Source organism: Varanus komodoensis, unplaced genomic scaffold, assembly GCF_004798865.1.
Source record: "Varanus komodoensis strain SLA01 unplaced genomic scaffold, ASM479886v1 scaffold18_1, whole genome shotgun sequence".
NCBI classification, from domain to species: domain Eukaryota; kingdom Metazoa; phylum Chordata; class Lepidosauria; order Squamata; family Varanidae; genus Varanus; species Varanus komodoensis.
In genome coordinates, this window is record NW_025335548.1 from 3,986,825 (window position 1) to 4,011,379 (window position 24,555).

Sequence of the window (24,555 nt, forward strand, 5' to 3'; positions counted from 1 at the left end):
CTTCTGAACATACTTCAGGGGCAGCCCACGTAGAGTGCATTGCAATAATCTAAACGAGAATACCAGAGCTTAGATTACTGAATCCAGGCTAACCCTGGCCTAATAGGAGTGTAGCTGGGCCTCCAGCTGAAGCTGATAGAAGGCATTGCATGGCACCAAGGCCGCTTGAGTCTCAAGTGATAAAGACGGATCAAGCTATACACATCCTCCCACAAGGGGAGTACAACACTCACCTGAACAGGTTGCGCTTTCTCTGTTTGGCCAGAGGACCTGCCCACCAACAGCATCTCAGTCCCGTCTGGACTGAGCTTCCATTTTTTGCCCATTGTCCAGTCTGTTCTCCCAGCCAGGCACCAGTTTAGCACATCCACAGCTTCACCTGTTGGAGATGAAAAAGAGAACTAGAGAAACATGTCATCAGCATATTAATAGCAACGCCCTGCAACAGTCCAGAGACTCCACTCAGTGGTTTCATGTAGATGTTGAGCAGCTTAGGAAACGAAATTGAGCCCAAGGGACCTCATGCTGGAGTATACAGGGTTAGCATTAGGGTTAAGGTTAGGGTCAGCAAGATTCCTCAAGTACCAGCCCCTGGAGCTAGCCATTCAAGCAGGAGTGGAGCCACTGCAGTGTAGCACCATTTCAAACTCGGGGACTGTCACCCCGGAAGGATGGTTGACAGTCTGACCAAGAGATCCAGGGGCCCAAAGCCAGCAAGAGATCCAGGAGTACCAACAGGGACATGGCCCTCCTGCCTCTCTCCTGGCATAGAGCATCGTAGAGGGTAACCACAGGCTGAACCCCTTCTGAAATTGATGTCTCTCTCACCATCCCTTTTGGTGGGGTTACTATACCAATTCATCCATCTCTTGTCTTTCCTTTTTTAACCTAAACATTAAAAATGATCCCTGCAATGGTTGTGATAATAAAAGCATTGCTCTTTTTTTTTAAATACTCTTTTATTCTCACTCCATTACCCCTGAATTACTGACATGACATCATAGTCTTTTCGCATTTATTGGACCCATTTATTGGTGTGTTCCATCTCAAGTATTTATTTTCCGGCCAGTAAGTCTGAAAAGGATTTCCAGAATAAGTGATTACTTTTGAATTGCCAGGCTTGATTGTACTGGAATTGTTAATCAGCTAAGCAAGCGGTTATGCAGTGTATGGCACTTCCAAATAAATTGACCAGTGAGTATATTGTTGATTAGGCATCACTCTGTTTTAAAAAATACAACTCTGATTTTCTTCTACTGCAGATTCAAAGCACAGAGGGAGAGATTCCACATGTTTTTAACACGGGCCAGTTGGCTTTGACCAAAACCAAAAAAGGTGAGTAGGTTGCTTTGCTTTGCTTTGCTTTTTCTGCCTCTTCTGAAAGGACTCTGGCACGAGTCCCTTTCTTTCTGAGAGTATCCACAGACATGCTGATTTGGGTACTTGAAGCTTTTTAAATAGGGGCCCACCCCAAAGATCTTAGCTCTGCTTCCCAGTTAGGTTTCAAATCATTGTGTAGTCCTGTGAAGTGGCACCTTAAATGACAGGGGATGACTCGGGCTGGAAACCTCAATTAATGGTTCAACTTCTCTGTACTGTCTGTTGGCAGAAAAACTGAGAGGTTGTACATTTTTTAAATCGTGGAGCCCTGTTATTTAATATGACAATTTTAACCATAGAATTACATCTCCTTTAAACCTAAATATGTGTGGTGCATGCATCATTTTTCTGTTCTTCTGAGTGCTGACTGTACAGAAGCTTTGTGCGAATGGGCACATGGATAGCCTTACATGGCATTTCTGCTTATATTCCAGTCTCGCCGTGTTCAGTGGGGCCATCCCCACAGTCAGTCTGTTGTAGGATTGCACTTCCAACTTCCAAATAGGAGCGTATTGCTACTGGTTTACACTTTCATCCTCCTTTGGGTGGACCACATCAGTTACGTCCATCATTCTCTGCTCCTTGGCACAGTGAGGCCCATTGCAGCATTGATCACCCAGCCCTCTTTCTTTTCCATTATATGCAAACAGAACAAAGCCATAGGCTATGCAACTCCTGATAATACAGTACAAAACCAAAAATGCACACTGGTGAAAAATCAGAAGAATATTTGAAAAGGCTGTATAGTCATTCACTCAGAAACATGCATCACAAGCAATGTGAGCAGCGATGCTTCAGGGATCCAAAGCATCAGCTTAATGGTACATTGTTACAACAAAGGGACATTGTGATACACTGGGCAAATTGTCCCTCTTTTTGACAAAACTAATAGTAGGGATAAATCACATTCATTTCATCTTTCCCTTAGCTTCCTTCTTTCCCTTAGTTTTATGAAGTGCTGTTTTATATTGATTTAATATCTGCTGTTTTATCATTGTATGATTGTGATATTTTAAATCGTTGTAGGCCGTCCTGAGCCATTCGTTGGAAAGGACGGGATAGAAATGTTTGTTTGAATTAAATTAAATCTGCGTATCTTTAATTAAGGGGTCCCTTCCTCTTGCTTTCCGCAATACATAGCCAGTGCCTTTCTTCCAGGAAAGAGAGTGTGGGTGTGCCAGGACTCCCTGCCAGAGCTGAAAGACATGGAAGACTCCCAGAAGCATCGCTGTTGCCCCAGAAAGCTCAGTCCTATTCCCGAGGCCCGGCTGACTAGGCAAAGAGAAGGGTGGGAGCCCATATTTTGCATTTGTGACTGGTGTGGTTGTAGCTTTAGAAATGCCAGTGCTCATAATGACCGTCCTCATTGCAAGAACCCCAAGGAGAGATGGAAAATGGCACAGCTGTGCGTGGGTGCGTGTCTGCGCGTGTAGCACATGTGCACTGTGCATAAGCAGCCACAGCGCATAGCATGCTAATACAGTTTATTGGAATCAGCAGACAGTTATGAAATAGTGAGCTGGCAACATGTCTTGGATTGGGTGGAACTTTGGACTTTGGCTGGGAGACCTGAGATGGCATGAGAAAGGGAAGGAGAGCTACAGCTTGTCCCCGAACAGCATAAGACCACCAGACTTCCAAAAGCTTGTTTTCCCAGCCCCAGGGAGGACCATTTTAGCTCAAAGTCAAAAAATGCTTTTTAGCTGCTTTCATCTTCACTAGGAGCAGGTCTTTGGTAAAACTAACAGGCCTTGACTGCCTATTCAGGCCAATCCACCTTAGACTACTCTGCTTGACAACAAGGATAGGTGTGAAAATTTCAGCTAGGCTCAGAAGGAACAGAGAAGTACACAGAGATGTCCCGTTCTCACGAGGTTAACAAGCCACTTGCTTGGACATGCATAAACACCTTTGCTTGTACTCTTTGCCATATTACTTGGCCATGGCTAGTTTGAAAGGGAAGCAGCCCTCAAATGATCGAAGGGACGTTATCTAGTTATGTGAGAATTGCTGCCTCTTCCACGGCATGGCAGGCTTTACCAGCAGGCCACACCATAAGCCACACCATGGTGAGTAATTAGGGAAATCCAGCCAGCACGCAGCCAGCCTGCATGGTGGGAGAAGAAAGCCAAGTGGATTATCTTCCTCCTGCAACTGTGTGAACCAGCTGTGGGTGGATGCGGGTGTGTCACCAGACATCACTGTCCCTGCTGATCAGACAGACCTGCTGCTTTGATCCTGCAAGCCCTGGCTCAGCTACCCTCCTGGCAGAGGCAAATGGGATGCCCTTGCCCTTCAGCCTCGGTTTGGTCTCCTATGAAAGCCCCAACTCGCCTTCGCCAACATATTTTTGACTTCAGCACCCATCATCCCCAGCCAGCATGGGCAATCATCAAGAATGCTGGGAGTTGTGAAAAACATCCAAAGAGCCCCAGTTTGGGGGAGGCTGCTGTAGGCTAATGTTGCAGAATGACCCCTTGTTTCCATCACCTGCATTATACTGCCTGTTTTTGTCGTTAGTGACACAGCTTGGTTCAGAGATGCTGTTTACATGCAGGATGTTTTTCTTCCTCTATCAGAGTTATGCTGCTTAGCACAGAATGTCATGAACTCGCAATTTTGGACACTATTGTACTTCCAAAGATGAGACTCTAGTTGCTTTGTATAACTTACTGTAGTCCAATAGTCATTTTTAATAGGTTCGCAGTACCGTATCTGATGGGTTTTCACACTCGCTTAAAAAAACTAGAAAGTGTAAAGAAGATTCTTGACATTTTTTATGTTAAGTACACTGAATTTTATTGTACTGATCCATGCTTTAATGCAAGCTTTTAACATGTCCTCTTTATTATATTTTTTCTGGACTTAATATAAAATTTGCCATAAATCCCCATTGTTTGAAAATGTATTTTGGGGTGGGGGCACAGTCAAGTACAGATAATGGGATGCACTTTATGGGTAATGCATCTTAATAGCCAGAAAGCAAGTTTATCTGGTGTGTTGAGTGCTGGCATTTGCTCTTACGTAACCCAGATGGAGATATGTTTTGCTTATTGGGTTTCTGTTTGTTGAAGTGGTCAGACTGGAACAAGAAGATTCACTTGCTACAAGCTATGAAAACGGAGTGTTGCACTAGTGCTAACTCAGGGAAACTTGCTTCAGGAAAGCAACCTACTTTCACCCTTTCGTTCAGTAATAACCTGATGGGTGAATCTTAAGCAGACCACGAGGCTGTCGCTGAAGATATTGTAACTTTCATTTAAAAATGAGGCTGCAGCACATTTAAGAGAGATGTCAATGCCTGGCTTTCTTTAAAGTTCAGGAATGAAATGGGGCCATGTGGAACTAGCTAACACTGAGTCTGCATGGTTTGCTTATCAGGCATTTGGTAGAAGGCAGTCATGTTAGGGAGGGTCAAAGGCAGAAGAAGAGGGGAAAGACCAGTTTTAAGATGGCTCAGTCCCATCAGGGAAGCCACAGCCTTGAGTTTACAAGAGCTGCTCAGGGCTGTCAAGGACAGGATATTTTGGAGGGCTTTCATTCATAGCCTTTCCCTAAGCTGTAAGAAACAACAATGACAAACTTTGGACCTGCAGTAGTTCTCCAAGGTCTTGGTTCCTGGAGTTGTTTCCATAGGGCATTTAAATTAGAAATTCTGTGGAATGAAGTTGGGGCCTTCCTGGATGCAGGGTATGCGCTCTCCTGTGGAGCTATAGCCTAAAATTCCAAGTTCAGCTAAGACTCAAGCCTGCATTTTCTCCGAGTCACAGTCAGAAGACATGGCCTCAGTTATTATTTGCATGTCACTTTCCTCTTCAAAACCTCAGGTCAGTGTACAAGGCTTATCCCACCTCATTTTATCCTTGCAATGGCTGTGAGTTGTATCCAAAGTTAGTGCTGCTTACAGTAGGCTTACTGAACTTAATTGGACCTAAGTCGGGCTGACATTGCATATAATCCCGTGTGAGCCTGATTGGCCCAAAGTCACTCGGTAAACTTCATAGCTTTGCAGGGATTTGAATCTGGATTCCCAGTTTGATGCTGGGCCCTTCAAGACTTTGCTTAGATCCTTCTCTGCTTCGCATCTCTGGAAATCTTACCAAGATTCCAAAGATGGCCAGCCTTGTACAGTTGATTTAATGGGTGCTCTTGAAAATGGATCTGTTGGTATGGCATCTCATGGTTTTGGTTCAGGAACAGTAGCCTGACTTGGATTGTGATGATTACTTTGATCCTTTCAGTTGGCAAATGCCACTTGTCACAGTGTTTCCTGGGCATTATAAATTGGAGGACTAGAAGTCAGTGGGCAAGATAAGAAAATTACATCGGGCTGTGGTGGTGGGGTGGGGGAGCTAGGATCAGAAGCTCTCAAAGCATATTGAAGCCGTTCGAGTCATAAAAGCAGGTGATGAAAATTAATCGTGAATATAGACACCTGCACTCCCCTTTCCTCCTCTTTTCCTAACCAACTTTAGGCTTGGGTGGAAAAATTTGACAGAGACTGCACCGTTGATTTCATCCTGTTTTTCTGGTTTTAGAGCTAGATCTGAGTCTGCAGAATGTAAAATTAACTGAGGTGGTAGGGCTCAACTCAGTTTGTTCAGCAGATAAGAATGTATGATAAGGTGCTGATGTGAACTCTTAAAAAATCCTATGTATGTTAGCGAATGTGTATGTCCTTTACAGTACACAGTAAGCGCGAGCACTGCAACCCACCCTCTAGCTTTCTAAGTGTTTTTCCCACTTGTTCCTAAGCAGTCTTTGCCCAGGGCCCTTGGCCCTAGAGCAAGCTGAGATCCGCATCCATGTGGATGTTTGCACTTGCTATTTAATGCTTTTGATTTGGTGGCTTGCAAACGCCTGCCTACGTAAAATTCGATTTCACCTCCTTGGTCTTCCTTGCCAAAGAAGGCAAAGGAGCCATAGCTCAATGCTAAAGCGTGTGTTTTGCATGTAACTGGTCCCAGGCAAACAGTAGCACATCTAGCTTTAAAAAAAGAAAAGCTAGCAGGGCTCCGAATGGTCTACGTGGAGACTCAGAGTCAGAGAGAGCCATGCTAGAAGTGGACCAGTGGTCCGACTCGCTTTGCATGTAAGATACCTATTCTGAAATAGTCACACAGTCCTTTTGTAGAGTATAGCCTGTAATGCTGAGCCTGTTCTGAATTTAGAGAAAAGAATGGAAAGACACAATCAAAACAGACACCGGCCAGGTTCACAGGAAATGGCAACCCAGCACGGGGATTTGTTGTGTTGTAAGAAGCGCAAACAGTTCCCACAGCATGGATTGTTTGAGGTCGACAACCCACCTTGACTACCCATGGGTTGTAGTAGAAGTTGTTGCACTCACAAGGGATTGCCATGTTACCCAAAGCCAGTGTGCCAAGAACGGGCTACTGAGCTGCTTGGCAAGCGTGGCAAAGACCTTTTTGGCTACCCCAGCCAGGCAGCTCGGCAGCCATTATTGGCAACCCACAATAAAGTACCCTTGCTGGATTCGGAAGACCCAGGCAGCCACCATGCATTTTTGTTCATAGAAAATAGGCCCCCCTACTGTGAAACTACACCAACTTTACAGGAGAGGACAACCCTCCCTGGCTGATCATCCATGATGAGTTGTTGCGTTGTGTGAACCAGGTCATTGCCAGCTACTTCTATCCTAAACTCTGTATTAGTGTTGAGCAGTTGCCATTTCGGTACGACTTCATTGAAGCTATTCTAAGACAGCCTCCTTCAGAAAAATCTTTGCAATGCCATATCAGTGTGTGTAATGGTACAGGCAGTTCCCGAGTTATGACTGTCTGTACTTCCAAAGAAACTGCTCTAAATCCTATTAATTTTAAAAAATTACTGTGGAAAAACATCATTACCATAGAGAGAGAAGGTAGCAAAAGGGGAGAGAGGGAGGCCTCCAAAGCAGGCCTTCCTTCTCTGCCCATCTGGAGAAGGAAATCTCTCTGGCATTTCCTTGCTGCAAAGAGGAGCCCCTGGTGGGTTTGGGAAGCGGAGAAAGAGACCTGTGGTTTTTTCACTTTCACAGGGATCTTATACCCCAACCCCCACAAATGTGGAGGACCAACTACACATGATTTGGCTTACATCTAACTTAAAGACAAATTTCCATTTTCTCAGGAATGGAGCTGGTTCGTAACCCGGGGACTGCCTGTACAATAACCTACAACTATGTGCGCATTTAAACTTCCTCTTGTGCTCACATCCATTTTTGATGGGCTGCCCATATATGCAAAGAGAGAATTAATTGTTTTGCATTTCTCCTTCGTAAAAGGTTGCAAAAGACTGTACTTTTGTACAGGAGTGGAATCTAATCCCAATGCAAGATAACAAACACTTTGACAGGTATTTTGACACCAAGAGTGCAGTAACTGTCTTTACTGCATTTAAAAATAGAAGAGAGAATTATGTTGAAAGGCTTCCCCCTCAGAGAAGCCGCTGCTCATCTCTGAGCAACCTGTGTGTGAAGTTATCAAATTATTCATAGCTCACAATGAATAAATTCAACTGCAGCAAATTTAGAAAGCTTTCTTGGGTTATAAAACTTGTTTTAGTTTATGTGATCTGCTCTAGAAGACTCTCGAGTATGTTGGACTCCAAATTATTTATTTTTCTTTCATGATCATCTTGTAAAAATGTACTTAAGATCAAAGCTTTGTGGAGTCAAAAACCTTCAAAAATGCTCTACAGAAAATTCCACAGTTTTGTTGCTGGCTATTCTGTATAAATTATAGAATTTCTTAGAACAATTTAGTTGGGTGGGGAAAGGAGGGTTTTGGTTCCTGCCTAAATATTTACTTTTCTTAGGCATTAAATGCTCCCATAAACGTGAATCTTGTGTTGTAAAATGCTTCTTTATGGCTTACTTTATTAGTATTGGGATTTATAGTATATTTGAAGGTTTTCCCCACACAGAGTGTGAGTTGCCTCAAGAGTACAGACTTCTAGCTCCAAAAGCTTGCTGAAGTCACTCCGTGTGAACGCTGCCATCATGCTGAGCTTAGCTTAGCTTCGTTTAGATTGACTTGAAGTGCTCCCTTGCAACTAGATGCAAATAGGGCATTTGCTGTACCGTGATGGAAACCAGCACTAAGTTCAGCAGACTTTGGTGCCAGCCTCTTCAGTCCATTTCGCTGTGGTTGGAACTCTCAAGGTAGGGGGTGCTCGGTTTTCTAGTGTGTGTTGCGGGGAGGGTTGCCTTGCCTTTTGGTAGAAGCCCACACTAAGCAGAGCATGTGAACTGAGTCTGAAGTGTAGTAGTCTTAGAAATAACGAATATTTGATCTGGTCTTCTGCAAGGGGCACTCACCTTTATGAAGTCTGTCTGTATTTTTTAAGAAATTCCCACTGTTCCATCACACTTCTGCATGACCAAGAAATGGAGCCCAAGATGTTCTGTGCGGATAAGAGCAGACTTGCTTCTTCATGCTTGGGGTCATCATTTTAGTTGGACTATGGGAGCATTTTTCCTCCAATATTTGTTTGCATTCCTAGTATGGACCAGATCTGGTGTCTGCAGCTTCTTAACCTTTTTATTTGTCCAGTATTTAAATGGTTAAACTAACCTTTTAAAGGGACTTTTTATCTTTTATGTTCTTGGTATTTATTATATTCATTTGTATGTTTGGTTTAATTTTTATTTATTTAATAATTTTTACAATTTTTATTCTACGTGCTGTTTTTTATGATACTGTAAACTGCCCAGAAAGTCATTTTGACTAATGGCCAGTATAGAAATCAAATAAAGAAACAAACAAACTTGACATGTAGAACTATTAGTGACTTAAACTGGAATATTTTAAGCAAATAAAACCCATTGAAGCCAATGAAAATAAATCACCTGAAATTCATGGAGCAGCTGCTGCTAGCTCAAGCTGCCACCATTTGTATTCTACCTGGGTGAAAAGCAGCCTTTATTTATGCTTTGACACTTCCCAGATGTTTGACAACTCCATTTTTTCAGCCAAGACTGGTTGCAAAACCACCAAGTTTGCTGAGCTGTTGTGTGTGACTGTGGGTGTTGAACTTCTTTGTGTGGGGGGTGGGGTGGGGGGGAGGATGAATCATTTTATTGGGTGAGTGAGCTTTACTTGTCTTCAGGGGTAGAAATTAGTGTATGCCTTTTCTAGACAGAACTTGTGGCTCAAGAATTGTCTGTTTGCAAACTAAAATTCAGAAGATGACTGATTTTACCAAAACACACACACACAAACTTTGGAGGATTAGTGGTTCCTGCTAAACCTCATTATACTCATCTTGAGGTTCCCATAAATCTTGTGCATCCATCCCATAAAATACACAAAATACGGCTACTATTATACCTCTGGTCATATATGATGGTCTCCTTTTCTTTTTGGCATTTACACCTCATGATTAGGTGTAAAAAGAAAATTGTTGCCTTTCTCACAGTTATGGTACTAAAAGTGTAGTGGTTTCAAATGCCAAATCCCTGGGACAAGTCAGATACCTCATTCCTGTTCATAAATGCATGTGCCCTTTTATTAGGTAAACACAGTCTTACAATGAGGTGCTTCAAAAGACCTGGCAAAGACCCCTTTAAGACTGCTTTGCATTTATTTCCACTTCTCCTTTTTCCTCTTCCGTAGACCAGCTATTGCGATCAGCCAGTCAGCATTCTGACAGCAGCGGCTTTGCAGAGGATTCTTCTACAGAGTGCTTCTTGCTAAGTCAGATGCAGGTAAATTTCTCCAGTGACTGGCATGTGTTCGCGGTCTCTGCCTTGTATGCACATATGTACACACCTGCTTCTCTTCCTACCTCTTTGCACACTTAGTAATCTGCTATGTGTCTGAGAAGCTTCTGGTACAGAAAAACATAAGACGAACCCGGTTGGATCAAGCCAGAGGCCTGTCCAGTCAGACATTCTGTTTGCGCAGTAGTCAGCCAGGTATCAGTCGCAGGGGCTGGCCGCGAGTGCAACGGCGTCCTCATGCTCGTGTTCCCCAGGCACTTGTTCGCAGAGGCGCAGGTGTGACACTGAAGGCAATAGACAGCCACCCGTAGCCATTGCCAGCTGCCTCCTCTGTGAATTTGACTTATCTCCTTTGCAAGCCATGCAAGGTAGTGGCCATCACTACACCTTGTAGTAGCACGTTCCCTAACTGAGGGATCCAGTCAACCAACAGGCCCAGAAATCCCCAAACTCAGAGGATTGTGGCTTGGCTGGGCAGAGTGGCAGGAGCAACAGAGGCAAATTCTGCTTCTTTTCTTGTTTCTGCTAGGCAGCTGTTACTGGCTGTTTAGCAGGGGCACTTCAGAGAGAAGGAAGGGGGTTGGAGCAGCCTCAAGATGCCTCATATCCTCGCCACTCCAGTCTCTTCTCCACCCCTTTGACTCATCTCTGAGGACATTTTTCTGACATCAGCTGCCCTTTGGGGTTCCTTCTCCTGACCTCAGAGGACTGCCTGTCCTGTTCTTTCCACACCAACCAAGAGGGGAATCAGAGCTCCAGTCCCCAGCTCCAACCTCAAAGCTAGGAATCAGATTGATTCTGTGGCCTCCAACCAATGTTTAGGGGTCACAGGACCACTTCTTTCACTATATTTATTTACTTTTTTATGTAAATAGTGTCATCATGTTCTTCACCCAAAAGGCACCCTGGGGGCCTTAACGAAAGCTAGATGGCCCTGCCAGAGTCCAACTCTAAAGCTTTGTGTATCTCTTCTGAATCTCCCACATTCAGTGCACAGATTCTAATGCTATGAGAGAGAGGAAAAACTTCTCCCTGTCTGTTTTCTTTACACCATGTACCATGGTTTATTATTCCATCACATCCCTTCTCTGCCTGTCCACCTTTTTTTTCTAACCTATTCGTCTCAAATTTGGAAACTTCTACTCACATGAGAGTTGTTCCAGCCCCTTGACCATTTTGGTTACCCTTTCCTCAGTCTACAGTATCCCTTTTAGAAGTGCCAAGGGTAATATGTAGTATTTGAAGTGTGGTTGTACCACAGAGTCATAATTTATTTATTTTTCAATATATATCCTGCCTTTTTCCTACAAAGGGCTCAAGGCAGCTTACATCATTCTCCTCCTCCATCTTATCCCCACAACAACAACCCTGTGAGGTAGGTTGGGCTGAGAGTCTGTGACTGGCCCAAAGTCACCCAGTTGACCCAGTTGGCTCCATGGCTGAGTGGTGACTAGAACCCAGATCGCCTGAGTCCCAGTCCCGTGCTCTTAACCACTACACCACACTGGCTCTAAATGCATTATGATATTGCTGTTCTGGTTTTGATTCCTTTCCTTTCCTAACCATAACATAGAGCTTGCCTTTTTCACATAGCCATGTGCTGGGTTAACACCTGCATTGAGCTATCCAGCAGAAAAACTGGTCAGTTTTAAGTTTCAGCATCTGTTTAGTCACTTAAAATCACATTGAGAAACAATTTTTCCTGGCCTCAGTGACCCATTGAGCCCACTGCTAATGCCAGCTGTTGGTGCTGATCCAGCCAAAAAGCAGCCTTGTACAGATACCATGTGTAGAATTCTGCTTATTTGAATGGATGTGTTGAAAACCAGAAAACATGGCATGTTAGCTTGAGCAAAACAAGCTGTACTTGTGCATTGAGTTTCTTAAAGGACTGTCTGTCCAGGTCTTTCCTGTGCAATTGTAGTAGGCATCTTGCTGAGATGGGCATATCATTTCTCTGTGAAAGGAAAAGGGATCCGAATTCAGGATCTTAAGATGCCTTAAGAAAAAACATGAATGGTTTCAAAATATGATAAATTAGTGCCCTCTGCTGTTACTTTTTTTTCTTTCCTGAGTGTGAAGGTGCAACTCTGCTGTTTTTCACAGCTGGGTTCTCTTCGCTCATTTCTCACATGCTCTTGGCAGGGACACGAATCGTTGCAGGCCATGGGAAGCAGTGCCGACAGCTGTGACAGCGAGATGACAGTGACGTCTTACAGTGAAGAACTCAAGACGCCCGTCGCTGAACAACAGGCTTATTTTAATGAGCTTGATGAAGAGAAATTCCTTCTCTCAGAAATGGAGCAGCAAGGGAGGGATGTGCTTTATGGGACTAATGCAGGGGGAGGCCAGAGAATTCCAGGAGGTGGAGCTGGGCAAACTCAAAGTGAAGAAGGTAAAGGACTTGGCAAAGGAGAGTTCGTTAGAAAACATGAAGAGGCTGAGTCTGGAGCACTGGAGGAAGGCAGTGGAGAGAGTGATGCAGACAAAAGCAGCGAATGTGAATTTCCACCATACAAAACTCACCATATACTTAAGTCAGTGGCCTCTTTGGAAAGCACCAGTTCATCTCCTTCCTCTGTAGAAAAGGTTGCGATTGCGTTGCAGAGAGCCCAAACGAAGATCAGTGGTTCATCCGATTCCAGAGCTGGCCGCCCTCTGCTCCGATCCAAAGACCTTCTCAAGCAGAGACATCAGACGGCCGACCTCAGGCGCTCACAGTCCCTCCCCACTGTACTGCTAAACCCAGTGAGAGTCGTCTCCTCCGTCAATGTCCAGCTAACCCCAGGGAAGCAAACACTGTGCAGCCCTCCTTCATTCACTTACAAGTTTGACACACCTAAGGAAGGTGGGAAGGAGGAAAGCGAAGATGAGCCCCCCATCGGTGAGGTCCAGGACAGTCCCCCCAGGTGCACCTCTACCCTTTTCATTCGTCCTTCATCCGTTCGGAAAGAGTCTTCCCAGCCTGCGGCAAACAAAGGGATGGAAGAGCCATGTTGCAGCAGAATGCAGGGTTGCCCTTTGCACCTCCCCACACACATGTCTCAGTCGACGTGTTCGCTGCACTCAATCCCTTCTGATTGCCTGGACTTCCCTTTCTGTGCACGCATGAGAACATTCAGTGCCCACAGTATCCCGAGCACCCCTGGGTCGTCGTGCGGCGCCATGCCTTCCTCTCTGGGCTGTCCTCACGCACTGAGGCATGTTGGGCACCCCCACCAGCTCCACTCCACCAGCTCGCCCTCCACGGTGGAAATGCAACTCAGGAGGGTCCTGCATGATATCCGAAGCTCTTTACAAAACCTTTCACAGGTAAGGGAGAAAGCGTGGGGCTGCTCTACGGTCTCCTGCAGCCTGGTGCCCTCCAGGAGCAGGGGGCGGTGATTCCTAGGGAACAGCCCGAAGGCCCAGGGAGCAGCCCTGCTGCTGAAGCTAAGCAGGCTCGACTCTTGTCAGTTCTTAGATGGGAGGCCACGGGGGACCGGCTTGTGGTCCCCCTGAGTTCCATGATGAAAGGGACAGGCAACAATTAAAATAAATCATACCCAGCCACCTGGTCCATTATGGTGGCTGTGGGTAGTGGGAGTTGCAGTCCAGTTCTCTGAAGGGCACCAGATTGGGGAGGATTGCCATACCTGTCCATCAGCATGTCAAGGGGTGAGTTCGTGTGTGTTGCTGACTTAAGACTGCTGGCATCCAAGTTGATTTGGCAAGTTCAGTAGCCCTAGGACCAATTCCCTGATCCTCCTCAGAGTGCACTCTTGCTATGACACTATGTACACAGCAAAATGGTGGAGGTGGAGGTGGAGGTGATGGTGATGATGATGATGATGATGACAATAACAATAACAATAATAATAATATAAAATTGCTGGCAAACCCCAAGGGAGACTCAAAAGGGGTGAACTTAGTTTGAAAATCACAACCCTTGCATTGCATTGCATTTGCTAAAGGGCAAGACTGGCAGGGGGCTGCACTCAAAGTCATGTGGGGACCTTGATTTTGATTTTTGACCCCTAAGGCTGAAGGCCCTTAACACTGTTCTTGCTTGTCGTCTGTTTTAATGACCAAGGGAGCCGAAATGTGCCCAACACGCGATCTTGCAAGTCCACCGCTAACCTGGGATTTGAATTCCCAGACCCAAATTAGATGCCCTCTAAGCTGAGTCACATTGTCCTTCACATAAATAAGTTGGAGTTGAAACATGAGAACTCAACCTTATAAAGGCTTAATTTGATTTCTTTCATTTGGCATCCTTGGCAACCAGAAGAGCAAAGAGCCCTTGTTGGCAACCTTGCGGCAACCTTTGTGGAAACCTTGAATATGAGCAAATGACTGATGGCATAAACAGGCTTTTCCTGGAAGGGGTCTGAAATGCACTTGTGTGGCATCATATATTTCTCATTCACCCCACTGTTTTGTTTCGTTGTTTGCCTCTGTTTGGGGGATCCCTGTTCATTTTTTCCCATGAAGCTTATGGCCTTTAAGGTGGCACAGGACCGTTTGTTGTTAAGGAGTGCCCAGGGGGTTCTCACGGGCACCTGCTGTTGCGCACCTGAGGGAGGCCACAATCTGGAGGGCCAGCACAGAATGGTAGGCCTAGGATGAGCCATTATATGCAACATAAAATGGAAAGGAAACCCTTAAGGACAGAGTTCTGTACAAGAGATCTGTACACCACACATGCTCCTGATAAAAAAAAAAAAAATCCTTTCCATCATGACATGGAGAAAAGAAATAAACATAGACAAGGTAACTGTAGAATCTGAACCAAGTCTTTTGGTAGTGAAAATGGGTATTTTGATAGCTTTGGATATTTTTATAGCACTTTATCTACCACATCTTGATTAAACACCTTCTATCTACAGGCTGCCTTTCACTAGCTCCTTCCAAAACTGACCATAAAATTTTTCCCTTCTTACAGCCATGATCTGTACCTAATAGCTTTGTTATATTCCAATATACTTGCCAGATGCAACTCTGTCTTCTGGGCAGTAGGGGAATGTTCATATTTTAGTAGAGCCTTTCACAAATAGAAATCCTACTTAAGATACAAAAGATATTGATTTGTTATTAGTTTTCAAATGGGGGTTTCCCGAAACTTGACCAGAAATTTTGAAATCCGGGTAATTACGAATGTGGCACAACCTTACTTATCCTGTTTGTGGAATCTGGGTTTTTCCAGTTTCTATAGTACATAAGACTCCTTTACTGGACTTGCTGCATATTTCCATGCTGAAAGGGGCAAAGGTTTTCCTACCCTCCCTCCCTCCCTCTGTGTGTGTGAGAGAGAGAGAGAATGAGAGAGAGAGAATGAGAGAGAGATGATGGATACAGCTAGAGCAAGGGGATTAACAGTTTGTCTTTGTTTGCTTGAAATGGCAGTTAACCTACCCATAAAGGGGACAGTCATAGGCATTTCTAGGCAGGAAAAAGTTCTCCAGCTTCCAGGCCAGCTGGGGCATGCCGGGAGCCGTAGGACATTTTTTCCTGTCTAAACATGCCTAAGATTACAGCTTCATTTATTAGAGAAGAGTAAAACAGGCAAGAGGAAATGGTCTATGTTCTTTCTGTGTTCTTTAAAGTTCTCCATAATGGTGTTTGCTACCTGTCATGTTGTCTGCAAAATGGATGCTTTTTGGTTGCATACTCGTTTTAGTGTGTCCAACGGACCAAGTTGTTAAAATGTGTTGTACTTCATTCCGCGGTGGTTTTCTATTCTTTCCTGACTCTAGAATGCAATGCTGAGAGGTCATGACTTCACTACACCCCCTTACAATGCCCAGAGATCATCCATTCTACCTCTCTATGAAGTAAGTGGTGCTTTCTTCTGCATCCGTATTTTATTCATGATAAAAGAATGGTCACTCTGCAGATTTAAGATGTCGAGAGAGATATAGGATTCCCTTCTGGGGATCATCTCTTTTCCCCTTCCCTTGCTAGAGGAAAGTAGTAGACTGACGTACGGGATTTGCTTCTCCCCTGCATATCCAGCCCTCCCTCCACCTTCCATGCTTTTCAACTTTGAGCTGTTTTCAGGGCTAACTGTGGGAGCTTCTACACAGACAACTCCTCACATTGGCAGTATCAAGGCATTGCACAGTGTTTCCTCCCATCCATCCATCCATCCATCCATCCATCCATAACAGATTTCTTTTAAGAAGCAATGGGAGGTTTTCAAGCAGAAGGAGGTAGCATCTGGGGACCCCACAAATAAATGAGGCAGGGCAATAAAATCCTCATCAGGAAGCAACCTGAGAGCTCTAGTTGAGGTGGTGGGAAGGCTGACTCAGCCCACTGGCCACAAGCTGCTGTTTCCCAATACAGAACTTAGATTGTGTTAATAATAGAAATGCATTGGCAGAACGAGTACTCTCTAGCTGTACTTCGAGAGTACAGATGTGACATATATCTGTAGCAAGGCTGAACAGAAAGGCTCCAGTTGCTTTGAACTTCAGCTCCCAGGATTCCTGACCTTTGACCTTTGACATCAAGGGCTTCTGGAAATTGGAATTCAAAACATCTGAACGAGATCTACTTACCTTCTGCCCACCTCTGATACACAGAACCTAGATTGTGTCTGTGAAGTGTATTAGCAGAATTGCTTCTTTTTAGCTGGAGTTCAAGAGTACAAATACTATTGTTTTCTATACCTATCTAGAATACCTTCCAAGATCTTCAGATTGTGAGGAGGAATCTAAACCTCTTTAGGACACAAATGATGGATTTGGAACTGGCCATGTTGCGGCAGCAAACCACAGTTTATCAGCACATGACAGAAGAAGAAAGGTAAGCAGAGCAGTTCTCACTGGGATAACTTGCTGTTGTCTTTATACCTGCAAGTGAGTGCCTGGTGTTTGCACCAAACCCTTCCCAACCAGTTTGCTTTCAATTTGAAAGCACTGTTTTTTCTTCTAGGTGTACAGTCTTGAATTAATCCTACAACATGCTTCTTCTCACCTTGCTCAAGCAAGCTGGCTGGTTCTGCTCCTCCTTCCCCTTCTGCACGTCTAGAGCTGGTCTCTTCATTCTGCCTGTATTACTAAAATGCTTTGTTTCCAATCATCACTCACGTTAGACCAGTGCAACTTTCTCCCTGCTGATTTTTACCCATCTTGCCAGCATTCTCCTGTATGTTCAGTTCAGAATATTGTCAAGACCAACTTTTTGTCCCATTGCCTTATGATCGCTTCCTTCTTGGTAAGTTTCTTGCATTTTTTGTTTTTCCTCTTCTCTCTCTCTCTTTCTCTTCTCTTTTTTTCTTTAACACTGAGCTCCAATTCCTTAAGATTTCAGATGATTTTTACTCTGTAGCTCAGCCTTCAGTTTTTGGCTCTCTTATCACATAGAGCAGGGATGGGGAAACTCCAGTTCCCAGGCCAAATCCCTGCCTGACCAGCACATCCGGGTGTAGGTGGAGCTCAAGGAAAGGCTTGGATTTGCGTGCCACTCATAGCTCTAACTAGAATGGCAAGTGGTGACAAAGGCAGCAGACTGAGCACTTCTCAGAAAAGCCGCTCCTCTGAGCACCAGCTGATCTCATTCGTGTGATCTGGGACAGCAAAGGAGGGCGCTCCATGCTGGCTTCGCTGGCACCTCCAAATATTCTGCTCCAAACCCTGATCAAGTGCACCTTCCTGTCTGCGTCTCCCTGCATGGATGGGGTTGATGATGCCAGTGGGAAAAGCAGAGCAATGTTTTTCTTAATATATTTATCACAATATACTATAAATGCTCGCCCTTCCAAGGAGCTCTCTGCGCCACCTGGTTTTTATCTTCTCAAGGCTGTAATGTCCATTTGGTTCCGACACCGTGACTAAGCCAAGGTCCCAGTGTACTTTGTGGTAATTGAAGCCTTGAACCCAGGTCCCAGTAGGGCTAGCCAACTCTTCAATTCGCCTTTTCCCACTGTGGTGCCCTCCAGATGTTTTCACTTGCAGCAGCAAGCATTAGCCGCAGCCATCACAGCCAATAGTGAGGGATCATGGAAGCTGCGGGCCAAAACACTAGATGGCCACAGGTCGTCCACATTTTTGTTAGAACCTGTTAAGCTGAAATCGTTGCATTGAAATCACCTCTGTTTGTCATCACAGAAGTGACAAGGGAAAGGGTTTGTTATGCTAACAAGTTAAAACTGAACCACTGCAACCCCAAGTCAATAATAAAATAACTGGGTAGGAGAGGCAAATTCCACCCCTGCTTTTCCACACGAATGTGTTAGGTCCTGATATGGTGCAAGTTCCTCAGTTTCTTCTGCTGATTTGTGCATTTAGCAGAGCTCAAACAGTGCTCTCTTTTCCATTGAACTTGTTCCCAATTTAGATATGAAGCTGATCAGCTCCAAACTCTGAGAAAATCTGTCCGTATGGAGCTTCAGGAACTAGAAATGCAGCTGGAGGAACGGCTCCTCGGTCTTGAAGAACAGCTAAGGAGTATGCATGTATCTTCCCCTTTCAGGCAGCAAACGCTGATGGTGGGTATTGTGTTTCCTTCATTGCCGCAAATGTTTGTGTATCTCGGAAATAGATGCTTGCCACGGAAGCCAATCTTAATGGCCCGGTCTGATCTTCCCAGTTCCACTGTAGTGGAGCTGAGTAGTGCATGTCTGCTGCCTGATGGAAAACGGCCCCCTGCGGCAGCGGTTGCGATGATGATGCAGCTGCATCGTCCATCCAAAAGTATCCATTTCGTAGACACGTCTGTGTAAGGGAAATAGAGCAACGGGAAAGATCAGGAGCGAGTTAGTTTCTCTCCCCTCCTGGGCTGGGCTTTGTTTTCCCACTGGCACAGACAGTAGTTGCATTGAACAGTCTGTTTTCGAATGGAGCCAATTTCACGTAGATTGGCGTTTCACAGGCTAAGGGTCGCTGTCAGGCATGCTGGTGTGTTGCCAAGCCTGCGGCATCAGAGCCGTTTGGAGCGAGCCGCTGAGACAGGTGGCCATTCCGCCCACAGCATTGCGGTGGTGGGATCACAGCCATTCAGGAGAAGTGCTGATCCTGTCCCCTGGGTGGTCGTCTGTGGGTGGTGAGATGACTGCAGCCAGACGGTAGAGTTGGCTCTCCTCCAGGGGAACGCTAAGGAGGGGCTGCTGTTGTGCTGCCCATTCTCTGGAAGCCGCCTGGCTGCAGCTTGCTCCAGAACAATTTGGCCCTGCATCCGAGTTGGGGAAGTGCTGATCTTTGGACAGAATGCAACCTGCACTAGGAACTAGCCACAGCTTCTTTCGCTCAGTCCTGTTCCAGCACAGCAATTAGACTTAGTTTTCCTTGTGTGGACCTTGTTTCCTCAGCCAGATTGCCATGCCAGGGATTTTTGTGAGGGAAGGAAGAGTGAGGAAACAAGAGATAAAGAGGTAGGAAGAGAAAGGGGGTGACAGGCAAATAGCCTGCTATTAGTTCAAGCTCATCTCTATTTTTGGCTTTGTCTCTGCTTGCCACCAACTGTGGCCCTGCCTACCCTTGGTATGCAGCTACTAGATTTCCCCTGAAAGAATGTGGCCTTCACCCTAAATCAGGGCTGGGAACATCTTTTAAATGTAAATACAGTGCAGGGCTGGGCCATATGATGCCCTCCAGATGTTTTGGCCCACAGCTCCCATGTTCCCTCACTGTTGACTGAGCTGGCTAGGTCTCATAGGAATTCTAAATCAAAACATCTGGAGGACCACATGTTGCCCACCCCTCATGTTAGCGCCACAAACGGTCAAGCTTTGTAATCCATCCGCCATCCAGGAACAGTGGAGTCTTCCTCCTTTCTTGACCTAAGCAACCCCGAGAAGGAGATTTTGCGATCGAAGTCCAACCAAACAACAGGGTGCTTACTTTCATTCCTTTGGAGTATTCTGGCTATGTATCGTTTGAGGAGGCTGGCATTCTGGATGGAATAGCTCTGACTACCTGCTAAGCAAGTGCCATCTTCTGCAGTGCCAGGTTTTTAATTTTCAGGAGGCAAATGCAATCATGGAAAGAGAAAATGAGGAATTGTGGGGACAAAAAAGCTTTAAATATGCTTCCTTCCTTCATTAATGGAAATAGGACAGCATCCAAATTGCCTGCGTAGAATAATATGTGTTGCCCCTTTTGTGTGGGGGGTCTTTTTTGGTTATCTCGATTGTCAGTCACTTTTTGCAAAGGTAACAGGTAGCATGGGCAGTTGAACAGTTTAGAAAGCTTCCAGAAATGAAGATGATCTCAACTTCTTCTTGCTTTCCTCCTCTAGGGCATGTATGGAAGCAGAAGTGCTGACAATTTGTCGTGCCCTTCTCCACTGCACGTGATGGAACCGGTAAGTACCCCCAAGAGCCATGGCCGGGACTCATGTCAGGGCCCAAGTAAATTTTGCCTTACTCTTGTGTAAATATGCAAGGCCTCCATTTGCATAGGGACTGTGACACTCAGGGTTGGGGGCAAGGGAGCGGTTGCGGTATGGGGGGATGGCTTCGGCTCTTTTTAGTGCATTTTGCGCTTCTCCTGCATGCTGCCTCTGCTCTGTTTCCAGGAAGGAGCAAACAAAAACAGCTTAAATGAATCGCTGGTGGGGGAGTGCCCCCAAATGTGGGGTGTTCTGTATTCCCTGCTAAGTGCAGATGGGAACATTGGGGAGATTACAACTCTCCCCACCAGCCACCCACACACACACCCCACCACCACCTCCCTTTCTTCTGTTAAAGTTGGCTCTTGAGATTCAACTTGAAGATTTCTTGAATTGATTTGAGGCTTGACTTGGACTTGAAAGTCGAGACCTGAGACTTGACTGGAGGCTTGGAGTAAAGGACTTGAGCACATCACTAATGAATAGTAAGGAAGTCAGGTCTCTGAGGGTTTAAGGCAGCTTTCTTCAGCTTGGGGCTTTGGCTTTAGCAGACAAAAGGCGAACAGCTTTGGGGCACTGTTTGCAAAGCTGCCTAGCTAAACTGAGCCATGGGGCAAGGGGACATTGGGTGAGGGGTCCCATAAGGTCCTGGGGTTTTTTGTTCAGGGTTTTAGAAGTATAAACTATTTTGTTTTTCTGCACTGGAAGAAGACACTCAAGGCAGTGCATAATAGTTGTTAAACCCATAGGAGAGAATCCTGGAAGCACACAGACATTGCACGCTCTGCCCCCCTCCTTCCGTTGGCTACATGGCTTAGCTGAGGCCACCAGATGGCTAGGCAGGCCCTAGCAACACGCCGCCATCATTGATGACAGGCCCAGATCATCTTCTGGTAGGATCAGAAAGGCAACCGAAGTAATGCGATCTCCATTTATATATGTTTACTATGAAGAGGTGGGGCACACTGTTGAATTTGTGTTGCGTCTGGAGATAGGTGGGGATGGAGTGTGTTCCAGTGCAGTTCAGAACATGGTGCATGGCTCAGGAGTATGACACCCATTTTGTGTTCCTGTTACAGTAGGACCCCCATATACATGGGGGAAAGGTGCCAAGCACCCCCCTCCCCAGGTTCCTGAAACTACAGGTGGTAGTGAACACTATATACTCTACAGTTGGCCCTCACATTCACAGGGGACGGGGCACAGCACCCCTGGAAAAGTGGAAAAACTGCAGATATCTCTGCCCCCTCCGATTGTTTCTCCCTCTCTCTCTTTCTGTGGTGGGTGCTGCTTCAGGCCAGTGGTGGGCAGAAAGGGGAGCATTCCTGTGTTGAGAGACACAGTGCTGCCCTCGTGGGCCTCTTCCCTCTCCCTGGAATTTTTTGTTTAATTTTTTCAGACTGCTGTCCACCATGGGTAACTGAAACAGTGGGTACAGGGGTTTTACTGTTTATCCTTCTGTAATTATCACATGGTGCTGGGTAAAGCAACGGTCTCTTTTTTCTGTCCTGCACCTCCAAATCCACAGGTCTCTGAACTTATTCGAGAGCAATCATTTCTGAAATCAGAGCTGGGTTTGGGACTGGGAGAACTTGAAATGGTGACACCTCCAGCAGAAGGCTCCGAATCCACATTTGATCCGGGTGGAAATTCCGATTCCTCTTCCGTGTGCTCTAGTCAAGCTAGTAGAAAAGCTGGTGCACGTTCATTGGAAAAGGCGAGGAGGTCCAAGCCCCAGGGTGTCAAACTCTACCGGGCATCTGTGGCATTGATGCCCTCGCCGCCAGCGAGAGCAGGAGCAGGGCAGCCAGCAGAATGCTCCGAGGCACACGCCACAGGCAGAGCGGAGATGGAAGAGAAACTTGAAAAAATGCCTCCTGCACCAGCGGCTGAAGACATGCACAGGAGCATAGAGGAGGAGGAACTGCAGCAAGTCATCCGAGAGGTTAGGGACGGGCTGACTAGAAATTTCCTCCTGGAAGGAGTCTGTCTCTGTCTCCCTTTCCCTCTGTCTACCTTTCCCTCTCTCTGTCTCACTCTATAATGCACCTGAAGGCTTAAATCAAATGAGATGCAATTTCATAATTTAAAGGATCAGAAGTAAATGAATCAGTATAAATGGTTGGAGAAAACAATTATGTTGCTGCCCCGACTCTGAGAGAAGTTGGCCAGATGCAAAACTGGAAGCTTTTCCCCTAGTAACTCATTCCTAAACTTCACTGGGGAGAGCTGTGCAAGGAGGGGAAGGCTGAGTGTGGGCTGAGAAAAGTTCTCGTGGAAATACTGAGGGCTGAATTTACCTCTTTTTATTTAAAGATTGCATGGGGGGGGCGTGTAGCTCACCTTCCCATATCTGGTGCCCTCCAGATGTTTCATTCTACAACTCCCAGCAGTCCTGACCACCGTCCAGGCTGATGGGAGCTGCAGTGCCAAACATTTGGAGGAAAGCAGCTGCATTTATACTTCAACATATTCTGAGCGCAACAATGCAAAAGCCATCCAGGCGCCTGAACTTAGCACGGAGAGAATACTTAGCAATTGTCGGACTAATCCAACAAAGCACACTCCAGTTTAAATAAATAAATATAATCCATTGGCTTTTAAACTAAGGTTTTTAAAACATTGTTTTATAAAAGAGACTGTCTTGGAAACTAAAGGAAGCATGTTTTTCTCTGTGCCTTACTTGGCTAGAATTTGAAAACTTAACCACATAATACAAATATTGCATAAACTTCCTTTACCCTCCAGTCATTGTATCCAAGAGCCTTGTAAATTTAGGGAACTAGATTAATGGTGCTGTATCCAGTGTTTGTACAAAGATCATTGTTCACAGTCAATAATTCATAGTTAAACAATTGGTCCAGGTCTACATGTAATGACAACCCATTATTTAACGACAACATATACCCTGTAGTTTGGGTTTCCATAGCACATAAACTGACTTGTTTTGTGTCTGGGCCTGATACTGTGCACTTGAAAGAACATGAATGAACTTTCAGTTTTGAGTTGGATATCTGAGGAAAGGATGAGCACACTTTCTATGTAAACTGTCCTTTCTGTGCAATCTGTCCTGAGATCCTGTATGGACTAAGGACAGTATATAAATATTCTTTTTAATTGCTAGGCTTAAATTGATGGCTGCTACTGGAGATCCAGCAGGTCATCTTTGTGGCTCATACCTTCTGAACACATCGGCCTTGCCTTGTTGGCTTCAAAGCAGAATGAAGCCATTGCAGGGAAACCGGTTGGAATGCATCCATCCTGTTTCTTCACAAATGTTAAGCTCATGGTTCACTCGGTTATTCTCCTCCCATATGCTGAATTGTCTTGTTCATGGGGAGGGGTGGGGAGAGGAAGAGGCATAAAAAGCACATGATCTTTCAGGATATGCCTGAGTGGACAGTAATGTGTTTGAGCTTTTGACCTGCAACCATTTACTGGAATGACAAAGAGCCCACTGTCCCTTCAGAGAAATGAGTGCAGCCACACAGAAGAGAACTGCAACAATGCAAAGATACTTAATTTTGTTCCTCTTGGCTTGAGGAACATTCAGTCTGATTTATAGACTATACGCATGCAAAAAGAACAAGTGCTGAAGTCCTTTGCTTAAATAATGCATCCACTGACTAGCAGGGAATACTTCTTAAATTGTTCTAAGAGAATGATAGTTTAATATTTCTGGATCATTTCTTGATGCTTTTTTCAAGAGACTGGTGCACTTAGAATCCTAGAATAGTAGAGTTGGAAGGGGCCATGAAGGCCATCGAGTCCAACCCCCTGCTGGTGCAGGACACCACTTTACACCATCCCACTCAGATGGCTGTCCAGGTTCTTTTTAAATGTCTCTAGTGTGGGAGAGCCCACCTAGGCAGCTGGTTCCACTGTTGTATTGCTGACAGTAAGGATGCTATTCCTGATGTCCAGCCTGAATCTGGGTTGTTGCAACTTGAATGGATTATTCTGTATCCTACTCTCTGGTATCAATGAGAAGAGATTTTGACCTACCTCTTTGTGACTGCCTTTGAGGTACTGATAGAGTGAGATCATGTCCCCCCACAGCCTTCTTCTCTCAAGGCCTCACATGTGTGAGTCATGCCAATTTCTTGGTAGGGTGAAGGGATATAAGCATATGCAGG

The 24,555-nt window shown here is 45.3% G+C and overlaps 1 protein-coding gene across 6 annotated transcripts in view; it reads left to right on the top strand.

Moving 5' to 3' along the window:
- Positions 1–24,555, top strand: part of ITPRID2 (ITPR interacting domain containing 2) — a 67,251-nt gene that overhangs the window by 37,846 nt on the left and 4,850 nt on the right. For 5 of the 6 annotated variants that reach the window (XM_044426948.1, XM_044426951.1, XM_044426950.1 and 2 more), the window contains 8 exons: positions 1,263–1,335; positions 9,999–10,090; positions 12,251–13,417; positions 15,841–15,918; positions 16,767–16,894; positions 18,428–18,578; positions 20,327–20,392; positions 21,948–22,364. In XM_044426948.1, the coding sequence (XP_044282883.1) occupies positions 1,263–1,335; positions 9,999–10,090; positions 12,251–13,417; positions 15,841–15,918; positions 16,767–16,894; positions 18,428–18,578; positions 20,327–20,392; positions 21,948–22,364 (2,172 nt within the window). Of the gene's footprint in view, positions 1–1,262; positions 1,336–9,998; positions 10,091–12,250; positions 13,418–15,840; positions 15,919–16,766; positions 16,895–17,023; positions 17,304–18,427; positions 18,579–20,326; positions 20,393–21,947; positions 22,365–24,555 lie in introns of those variants that run through there. The other variant, XM_044426952.1, reaches the window with a different exon arrangement.